The sequence below is a fragment of the Pipistrellus hanaki genome (genome assembly GCF_964339955.1).
Source record: "Pipistrellus hanaki genome assembly, chromosome: 11".
Taxonomy (NCBI): Eukaryota; Metazoa; Chordata; class Mammalia; order Chiroptera; family Vespertilionidae; genus Pipistrellus; species Pipistrellus hanaki.
The window spans coordinates 21,863,500-21,874,375 of record NC_140513.1 but is presented as its reverse complement, the minus strand read 5'-3'; the positions used below and the strand labels follow the sequence as shown (position 1 = coordinate 21,874,375).

Below are 10,876 nucleotides of genomic sequence, written 5' to 3'. Positions count from 1 at the left end.
ATTCAACATGGTTGTTAGAGGTAGTTCTGGGCACTCTACCTTACATCTCATCATGAAGCACACAACATCAAATTGACCATTGTTAGAGATGCTAACTTTGATGGGAGAGTTCAGGTGGTGACAGTGTGATCTCTCCACTGCAAAGTAACATCATTCCCCACCCCCTCTTTTTTTATAACCAGCCTGTGATCTGTAGGATGGCTCTTTGTGCTTTATTAAAACTACTCTTGGTTTAAAGGGGCGAGGGGTGTGGGGGAAGAGATATCAATTAGAGGCTATTTAGAAATTAACAAAATGAGAACTACCACATATCAAGAAGCCAGAAAAAATAAACACAAAAAGGGCAGAAGGAATACATTTATTTTAAATAAACAGAAATTGATGAATCAGATTTGACTTATAACCAAACCAAAAGCTATTCTTGGAAAAGATCACTAAAATAGACAAGTATTTGGTAAGTCAAACTAAGAGGAAAAAGAGATAGCATGTAAATAAACAACAGGGAATATATGGAAAAAATATAGGAGAAAAATGTGTTCTAGAAAATATGGGTGAAATTCTTCTTTTTCTTTTTTTTTCTTTTTAATTTCTTTATTGATTGATTTTTTCTTTTAAATTTCTTAATTACATGTTTGTCCTCATTTCCCCCCCCTCCCCCATTACCTTCCAAACGCCACCCTCCCTATGGGTGAAATTGTGAGAAAATATAATGACCAGGTTGGCTTCACAATAAATTTAAAGACCCAAATTAGTCAATATAAAGTATTCATCTATTAAAGTTAGATGAATATGCAATATTAGTTCAATAATGAATGTAATTCACCATATTAACAGATTGAAGGAGGAAATCATTATGAAAATAATAATAGCTAACTCATAAAAATTGCTGTGCACCAGGCACTGTTCTAAGAGCTTAATTTCAATAAATGCTACAAAGGCACTTGATTCAACTCAGTCCAATTCCTGATTGAAATTGTAATAAGAAATATATTTTAGAAATAAAAAGGAGCATCCCACTCTAAAAAAAAAAAAAAATTTAAAGTATCAACTGGAAATCTATAGCAAGCATTACACTGGATAGTGATATTGCACATCAAATGTCAGAAACTCAACTCAAAAGAGTTTAAACAGAAAATGTATTTCTACAAGTAACTTCTTGGACATTCCAGGGAATTTACCTAGATTGGCAATACCTTAATTCAAGGTATATCCTTAACTGGGGTACAAAAGATTATTCCGTTTGCATTGAAATAGCAGCATTTCCTGGTGCAAATAAACTAATATTCCATTTACAAAAATTCAAAGTGCATACAAACTTGTCATAAATACGTCAGAGGCACCTAGTCCTTTGGTTTCATCCAGTTTTCTTGCAGTTCATTCAAGGTGACTGTGAATATAGAGTAGGGGTGTCAAACTCAATCAGAGAAGGGGCCAAAATCTAAAATCCAGCCTAAATTGTGGGCCGAATGGTTTACTGAACAGTCACAAACTGACAATGTCATAAATTGACACCGGAGTGCAGTGATGACAGTGCGGTTCGGGCCACATTGCAAGGCCTGGCGGGCTGGATTTGGCCCGCGGGCCTTGTGTTTGACACATGTGATATAGAGCAATCAGGAGGGCCCCACTACTCCCCACAACCCTGCCTCACCCTCCTCTTTCTCTCCCTCCTCCATCTCAGCCTTCACCCTTGCTCAGAGCTGGCTTCGGGCTGGTGTGAGGTGTTGCCTGAAGAACTTCTGGATCTCCCCCCAGGCGTGCTCCTGGGCTGCAGCATGTGCTGCAGGCTCCCCTCCCCAGAGCAGGGGCTGAGAAAGGGAGTAAATAGAGAAATTCGAAAGGGGGTGATTATTGGAAGCGGAAGCGGAAACAGAGTAAAAACGGGAAGCATAGCTCAGGGGTGCATAGGGCGGCTCTAGAAGGTGGCCTGCCCCCGGGTAGACCAGTATCCTTCCATTGCTTCTCCCGTGGCTCTTCAGCTGCTCCAGGGCCTGCTCAGCATAGACTTTGCTTTTCATTGATTGGTCATCCTCTCCTATGACAAAGAGGATCTGACCCCGGGCCTTTTCGATAGGATACACGCTCGGCTGATTCAGCTTCTCCCGCGGGTCCCCTCTGAAGTGGAGGAGGCGCACGGCCCCGGAGACGTGCACCTGTATTCGCTCCAGGAACGTGGGGCTGGGGGACATGACCAGACCCCGGTACCTGAACGGGAAGTCGCAGACGGCGTTAGGCCCGTTGATGAGGACAGCGGCTGCCACCTGCTTGAGGAAGCAGGCCATGGCCAGTCCGATCTCCGCGCCTTTGCTCACAGACAGCACGCCGATGCCTGGCCCTCGGACCTGAAACATATAAGGAAGGGAACCCATGGCAGGCCACCCGCTGAGAAGCCGTGCCATGTGCCACGGGCCACGAGCTGGTATGACGGGCATTTGAACAAGTGAGATCGGAGTCCTGGCACCCGGGGTCACAGGCTTTTGTGACTGAGAACAGTACCCACCTCCCCTCCCTAAGCCTATTATTGTCTTGGGGTAAGAGGGGTGATAGGATTGTCTACTTTGCCGGATTGTTATGGAAGCTCAGGAGAAACAACAGAAATAAAAACTCTTTATCAGCCCTGGCTGGTTGGGCTCAGTGGATAGACGTTGACATGTGGACTGAGGGATCCCCGGTTCGATTCCCGTCAAGAGCATGTACCTTGGTTGCGGGCACGTCCCCAGGAGGCAGCTGATCGCTATTCCTCTCTCATCAATGTTTCTGTTTTTAAATATATTTTTATTGATTTTTTACAGAGAGGAAGGGAGAGAGATAGAGAGCTAGAAACATCGATGAGAGAGAAACATCGACTAGCTGCCTCTTGCACACCGCCTACCGGGGACATGCCCGCAACCAAGGTACCTGCCCTTGACCGGAATCTAACCCGGGACCTTTCAGTCCGCAGACCGACCCTCTACCACTGAGCCAAACTGGTTTCGGCCAATGTTTCTTTTTAAAAAAAATATAATTTATTGATATTTTACAGAGAGGAAGAGAGAGGGATAGAGAGTTAGAAACATCAATGAGACAGAAACATCAATCAGCTGCCTCCTGCACACTCTCTACTGGTTTGTGCCTGCAACCAAGGTACATGTCCTTGACCGAAATGGAACCCAGCACCGACACTCTATCCACTGAGCCAAACCGGTTTTGGGTCATCAGTGTATCTAACTATCCCTCTCCATTCCTCTCTGTAAAAAAAAAAATCAATAAAATATATGTTTTTTTTAAAAACTCTTTATCAAAGGCAGAGTTCTATAAAAGCCTGAAGGATGGAACACGCCAGCCACAATCTACATCCTAAAAGCAGAGGCAGGTAAGAATCAAATTCTTCTCTCCTGCTAGGAAAAGAGGTTTCCTGGGTTCCTTCAACTCTTATGTCAGAGTGGTTTCTATTTAAATAGCGTCCTACAGCTACAGAGATTTTCCAAAGGCTAATCCTAAGGAGGAAGGACTTGGATTCTACTGACAGGTGAATTTCAGGACCCCGTCCAACAGGCAAAGCAGTAAGTAGGTCAGAGGAGTGAGTCCTTCCTTCTGTGACAGGCTGAGGGGGGCGAGGGGAGGAAAGAGTCTGAGAGACAAGGGAGGAAAGGACCAGCATGCTGGAGAGACAACCGCACACATAGCCACCTGGTAAGTTATTTTGCTCACAGTTGTAATCCCAACACCTTTCTGTTGTCTCAATCACCTGATAAAACATTGAAGAGCCCAATGTAAATCAAAAGCAAGCGCTTTAAATGCAAGAAGTCTTGGCTTTTTGCCCACTGAAAATAATCACAATATATCCACCCTTTTTTTTTTTTTTTCCTTGTCTTCTTCATGCCAGCAAGCACTACGCTGATCGCTGATCAATCCCACCGACCCCTACGGTAGATAGGAGCATCAATCCTACAAGGTCGACAACAGCATTTCCATTTTAACTGTCAAGGGTTGTACTATGCCCAGGTTTAAACAGACTGGTGTAAACTGATCAGAACAAACATCTGTGATTTTTTTGTTTGTTTGTTTGTTTGTTTTTGTGTTTTGTCTTTTGCTATAAGGTTGCAAGGTAAAATGAAAATTATCTTTAAATACCTTGGGATGAGCTAGTAGCAAGTTGGCAGCCTCCTCGAAATATTCCAGGTCCACCTCCTCCAGCAGCTTGGGCAGGTCTTCGTAGGCGAAGTACGCTACTGCCAGGGCTGCAAAGCCACGGGCAGCCAGCAGGCTGGCTCGGAATTCTATGAGACCCCCGTTACCCCCAAACAAGTCCATGACTCCTGGGAAAGGGCCTTCCCCTGAGAACAACAAAGAGAGGAGAGAATGGGATTAGGAAGAGGGAGGAGAGGACCCAGTGGAGAGCACAGGAAGAGCAAAATGATTTCCACCTTCCCACACAAACACACAAGGGCAAGCTCATTTTTAGTAGATCTTGGGCTATACTAGTTCGTTTTAACAGACCTCGGGGAAATACTTTGATGGTGCTCTTTAATTTTTTATTTTATTGATTTTTTTATAGAGAAGAAGGTAGAGAGATAGAAACATCGATGAGAGAAAGTCATCCATTAGCTGCCTCTTGCACGCCCCCTACTGGGGATGTGCCCCCAACCAAGGTGCATGCCCTTGATCTGAATCAAACCCGGACCCTTAGGTCAGCAGGCCAATGCTCTATCCATTGAGCTCTATCCACTGGTTTCATCAATGCTCTTTGATTTTGTTTTTATTTCCATCAACCCTGTTTTCTCTACCGCCATCGATCCGTCTCACCTGGAGGGAGGAAGAGGGTGCCCCGCACGCGGCCCTCTCGGATGGGCACCCGCTGCGTCCCCGGGCGGAGGAACCAGCGCTGCACCACCTGGCTGGCCCGGGGCGGAGCCGGGGCTGGATCTTGGGAGCAAACGAAGTCGTACAGGTCCAGCGTGACCAAGAAGGGGCTGTTCACATCCCTCTTCATCAGCCTTCCAAAGGGCCTCTCAGGCTTCAGAGACCAGAAGAGGCCCATGGGGTGGACCCCCACGTAGTCGCCTCCCACGGAAGGAGCCCGCTGCAGGTCCAGCTCGCCGGCCTCGTCAGCCTGGTAGAAGGCCTTGGACTGGTAGAGGTTTCCCTTCTCATCCTTCAGGGATGCTTTGAGGGTCACCGGCTGCAGCGGAGGCAGGCCTGTCGCTCGGATGTGCACAGGCTCATCAAAAAGGGCGCTGGCCGGGGTGGCTGTCAGCTGGAACATTGGCGGCCCACCCTGCAGAGGCAGAGGAGGCTTTGAGCTGGAGAAAAGTCCAAGGAAAAGATCCAGACCAGGCTTATGTGAGGTCCAGCCTAGTTAGCTTTCTGGAGACAGTGCAGGGTATTTGGAGGAGGGAGTGCCCGTTACCCTCATTTTAAAGAGCAGGAAACAGGTTAAGTGGCACGTTCAAAGCCTCATAAATAATTAATAGTAGAACTGGAAATTCAAGCTGGGTCAGACACCCACAGCCTCCTGTCTTATCCATTATATAACAGCGTGTTAAATCTTAGTGGTGTGGTGTTAAGTAAGTGGAGCTTTAATCCTTCAATTGAGATTAATAGCCGTGGGACCAACGTCAGAGGGTGTTTGTTAGAGCCCAAAGGTGCCAGAGGAAGGGCTTAGAGGAAGGATCAGTGCTGCAGTTTCAGCCCCTGGACTTCCTGGGCCACAGGCACATAAACACAGAATATGCAGTGGTGTGTTTACTTTCTCTCTTTAACCTCTCCCTGCCCTGACCTCCTGCTCTCTCACAGTTCCTATTATTGGGTCTTTCTAAGGGAAAATAAAACTTTATGATCTTGTCTCAATGTTGTTTGTAGTAAAGAGACTATAGTGTATATTTGATCAGCCATTTCTTACTCTGCTCAATTCTGAGGAATCTTTCTTACCTTCCTATCTTCCTTTTCTTCCTTCATTTCTCTCTTCCTTTCTTTCTTCCTTCCTTCCTTCTTTTTTTCTTTCTTTCTTCCTTTCCTACTTTCTTTCTTTCTCTCTCTCATTCCTTCCTTTATTCAAATCCTCATTTCTCAAAGGTATGGAGTGTGGGGGGTTTTCCAATAATATCTTCACACACATTGTAGCAGTAGGTGTCCCCTCAGAAAGTTTGATTCTCCAAGGGACCCTTAATTTTTTATGGGGGAATGTGAATTTAAGACATTCAGGGCTAGATTTGTGAGAAGGAAAACCTTGAGAAAATAAACTGGCAGAGACAGCAATGGGGCTCCTGCACTGTGGAGAGTCATTGGAGGAAGGCGATGGTCAAAGGAAAGTGATTTTCTGCAAAGACCTCATTCCTTCCCAACCTGAACTATCAACAACCAGCATTACTGGCCATATTGTGTAAGCCTAAACTCTTTTTGAGTTAATGGAATCATTGTGAATGTTTTTCTACAACACCTGGAAAGTTCTTAACAGAAGCAGGTGGCATCAGTGCAGACTTCCTGGGTCTTTCATTCATGTTAGTGAGATGGGACAATCTTTTTAAAAATCCCGTGTCCCGTGCAACATTTTGACGCTCTGTTGGGTATTTTCTGATCTGATCCTTCCTGGAAGCCTCTATATCAGCTGTTTCCTTTGTCCTCCGCTTTGATGCACTACTACTACTGAAGTTGGGAGACTCCTCCAAGTCCAAAAGAGATCATAAAGAAGGGATCAGTGATTTCTCCTATTTTACAAATCCTTTCCCAGGTCTTCTTAGTGCTTTCTTTCTCAAAACTTCTACACAAAGTATTGACTCTAACAGATTTTATTTTCTAGTTGAATTAATTTGAATTGTTTCCATACCCACTCTCCAGCAGGCATCCTGCCTCTGTTCCCATCCCCTCAAGTGAACTACAAACTCCTCAAGGGCAGGATCAATATGCTAAAACTTGAAAGATCCTATTGATACTCAGGTATCATACCATGTGCATGCTTAGGAGCTATGAGATTCAAAATGTGCAAGAAAATACTAACACCAGAAATGTAATAAAAGTACTCTACTTAAATAGTGCTTTTGTAATAATATAAGATGTTGAGATTTCTTCCCAAGACCTGATTCCTCTTTATCTGAGAATTGCTCCCCCAAAAGCCCAGAAAATAACTCTAAGTACCTATGTTTATACCTCATGTGACATCAACCATAGGGTCACTGTGATTGGATCAGGTCCAGATACGTGATTCTAGATGTGCCAGGGGAGTTCTCCTCCCACCAATTTAGAATTGAAACTCAGATATCACTGGTCATTCTCTTGGGTTCAGGCAAAAGGGCACCTAGGGCACCTAGGCAGCAACATGTATTGGCATCGCCAAGCCCTTCAAGTTCTGAAAGTTTGGGTCCCAGCAGCCTCTCTTGCCTCATTTGGTGCTGGTCCTGGACTCTGTATGTGGCTAACTTCCCCACATTCAGAAGCTGTACCCAGGTAGTCACAGAGAGCCTGTCTTGGGGTGGAGTATGAGAGTGTGAGGAGAGAGGGACAGAGACAGAAAGGAGATGGTTTTTATCTTGAGAAACCCCTGCTCCAGAACAGCACAGCACTTCCCACCTCCCTCCTCAGCCCTTCAGGGCAGAGATGCAGACTTTGTGACCATTTTGCTGCAGGCTAGAGTAGCTTCTCACCTCAGGTGCTGGCCGGACTGTGTGGAAGTCATCAGGCTCCTTTTGATTCAGAGCTGCCCTTTGGGGGTGTGAGGCAAGGGCTCCAAGAGTCCACACCTTTAGCTATGCTTATAAGTAAGAGGTTGTCTGAATCTAAACAGGGCTCATTATTTCTTTATCAGCTGCATCTCTCTGTTTTAGCCACATGCAGCTAGTCAAGTTTTAATTCATTAAAAATAAAATTTAGCCCTGGCTGGTTTGGCTCAGTGGATAGAGCCTCTGCCTGCAGACTGAAGGGTCCAGGGTTCGATTCCGCTCAAGGGCATGTGCCTGATTGCAGGCACATCCCCAGTGCAGGGTATGCAGGAGGCATCTGATTAATGTTTCTCTCTCATCGATGTTTCTGGCTTTCTATCCCTCTCCTTCCTCTCTGAAATAAATCAATAAAATATATTTTAAAAAATAAAATAAATTTAAAATGTAATGCCTCACTCACACCGCATTCTAACTGCCCAGTAGGCACAGTTAACTAGTGGCAACTGCTTTGGACAATGTAGATGTAGACCATTTTCATCATACTAAAATATTCTATTGGATAGCACTACTCTAGATTATAAATTATTCCTCAAGGGCAGGAATTATACCTTGTTCAACACTCTATTCCTTGATTCCTAAAATAGTGCCTGGCACATATTCATTGCTCAGTAAATGTTTGAGGAAATATAATTTTTTAAATGATAGATAAGAGAGCAGAAAATAAATAAAATAAAATAAAATTGAGTGAAATTTCTCAGAGAGGATGAAGTAGAATAGAAACCCAGTTGAACTTTGATGCAATACTACTGAAGTTGGGAGACTCCTCAAAGTCCAATATAAAATTACCAGACTTCCCCACTTAATATATATTTTTTTAATTGATTTTTTACAGAGAGGGATAGAGAGTTAGAAACATGGATGAGAGAGAAACATCCATCAGCTGCCTTCTCCACACTCCCTACTGGAAATGTGTCCGCAACTAAGGTACATGCCCTTGACCAGAATAGAACCTGGGACCGTACAGTCCACAGGCCGAAGCTCTATCCACTGAGGCAAACCGGTTTCAGCACTTCTCCACTTCTTTGCAGCAGAAAGCAGAACCCTGCACACTGCAAAGTGTGAATGAAACCAAAGATACAAAGCAACCAGAGGCCAAGAACCCACAACTGAGCCGCCACCCACCGGCTTATCCTTGTTGGAGAGGGAGCCCTCAGCAATAGGGATACAGCCTGAGAGGGGCTGAGAGCTTAAGGCCACTTCAGGACCCCCACATTCCCAGGGGAAAATTGATCAAGTCTATGCCTGCCAGGAGAACTCGACTTTTCAGAGGAAGGGCAGTAAAAAACTGGCCAAACACCTACACACCAGGGGGCAGGACACACACAAAAAAATAAGAGGTCACCCATAGAAGTTAACATTCCTAATGAAGAAACAACCATTTCATTCCCTTTAGGAGCCTAATGCCTTTCTTTCTTCATCAGGAGCCCGTCCTCCCCTTCCTTCCCAGCAAAAAAAAAAAAAATTCCTAAAAACAATGTCTTGAGCCAAGAAACAATCTCTCCATGAATTCACATGAGCGGAACCCTGATTTTTGCAGATCAATAAACCCTCACGGATATGAATCGATGGGCCCTCTGAGAACTGCCCTGTCTGCTGAGATGAGAGAAGCACACACAGCACAAGGAAGACAGCCTTCCCAGGGGCCCGGCCACTGAAACCAGAAAGCAGACCCTTTCTGCCAGGCTTCCCCAAACACTCACCCTGGATTCCGCAGCAGGAAGCAGTCAGGAGCGGGATGCTTGCACTGGACTGCAAGCACTGGACCCTTGCTGGTGGCCCGATAATTTGTATTATTTGAAACACGCCCGCTGTTACAAAGCGAGTCCCCAAGAGATGAACCACCGGAGCCAATTTGATTAAGCATGCAAGAATTTATCACAGATTTGAATCCGGGCTCAAACCTTGGCTGACTTAGCAGCTGGCAAACACCCAGGTAAGAGCCCTGATGAAGGGTCAGTCCCTCCTCTTATACCTCTTTTTCCCCACCCCTCCCACTGTTGGTATGTCACTCCCAGATTGACCCCTCAGGACAAAGAGCTGGCCATCCTGAGATATTTCTTAGGTAGTTTACACAACCTGGACTGTTTTGCCTCAAGCAGAATGTCTGTTCTGACTCCAAACAGGAGTGCAGGATGCTGCTGTTTTGATTATGCCAATCTCTTAGCCAGATCTGGAGGGAGGTCTGCATATCTTACTACAAAGAAATTCCCTGCACTGAGTTACTACTGACTTGGTCTGTCTCCAGAGTCCTTATCTCTTGGGCAGATGGGCTGACTGTCACACCCGCCTTCTGTTCAAGGGTCAAATTGTCTCTCCAGAAACAGCAAGCAGCACTTTCACTTTAAGGCCCCAGCAGGCAGTGGGTCTGGGCAGAGGCTGTTCAGCAGCCCTGCCTTTCTCTGCAGAGGTTTCATAATGGAGTCTCATATTTCACCCCCCAGCTCTGGTTTTCAGTCCCTGACTCCAACTCTCAACTCCCAGCACCAGTCTCCTTTGCTTCAGTTCCTTCTGGATCTTCTCCTCCAAGACTGTGGCCTCTTAGGCAGCTGCCTTTTTGGTGGCCTTTAAAAAGATGAATCCCAAATATCCATCTTCAGTGCAGTGTGGTTTTTAGACTCCCTGGAAATATTGCAGGGGGGAGAGTTAGGGTGGGGGGGGGGACTTTGTAAAGTATGTGATTAAAGTATATGATAACCACTATATGGTACACCTGAAACTAGTACAAAACATTAACTGCAAAGTGTAATTAAAAAATAAATTTAATTTGGAGAGGGTACAGGCTGGGCTGAAGGACACTCCCCCTTCAGTGCACTAGGGTGCACAAAATTTTTTTTTTTGGGGGGGGGGTAGGGGGAGGGGTGCAATGCCTCAGCCCAGCCTGTACCATCTCCAATCTGGGACTACTGGCTCCCAACCGCTTGCCTGCCTGCCAGTCTTATCACCCTCTAACCATTCCCCTGCCAGCCTGATCTACACCTAACTGCTCCCCTGTCAGCCTGATCACTCCCAACTGCCCTCCCCTGCTGGCCTGATTGCCCACAACTACCCTCCCCTCTGCTGGCCATCTTGTGGTGGCCATATTTGACCACATGGGGGTGTACATCTTGTTCAAGGATATGAGGGTCAATTTGCATATTACCTCTTTATTATATACCTGAGGTCTGCAAATTTGGGCTCATGAG

General features: G+C 45.6%; 1 protein-coding gene across 2 annotated transcripts; it reads right to left on the bottom strand.

Annotated features, from left to right (window-relative positions):
- Nucleotides 1-342: 342 nt before the first annotated feature.
- LOC311629620 (acyl-coenzyme A amino acid N-acyltransferase 2-like) lies at nucleotides 343-9,544 on the bottom strand. Of its 2 annotated transcripts, none has more exons than XM_084897896.1 (4): nucleotides 9,395-9,544; nucleotides 4,786-5,257; nucleotides 4,114-4,316; nucleotides 343-2,342 (listed from the first exon to the last, which is right to left on the bottom strand). In XM_084897896.1, exons 2-4 carry the CDS (start codon nucleotides 5,243-5,245, stop codon nucleotides 1,695-1,697), a joined length of 1,311 nt encoding a protein of 436 aa, XP_084754022.1. In that variant the 5' UTR covers nucleotides 5,246-5,257; nucleotides 9,395-9,544; the 3' UTR covers nucleotides 343-1,694. The 2 variants fall into 2 exon arrangements, with proteins under 2 accessions (XP_084754022.1, XP_084754021.1); XM_084897895.1 differs by lacking the exon at nucleotides 9,395-9,544 and adding an exon at nucleotides 5,911-7,923.
- Nucleotides 9,545-10,876: the final 1,332 nt, after the last annotated feature.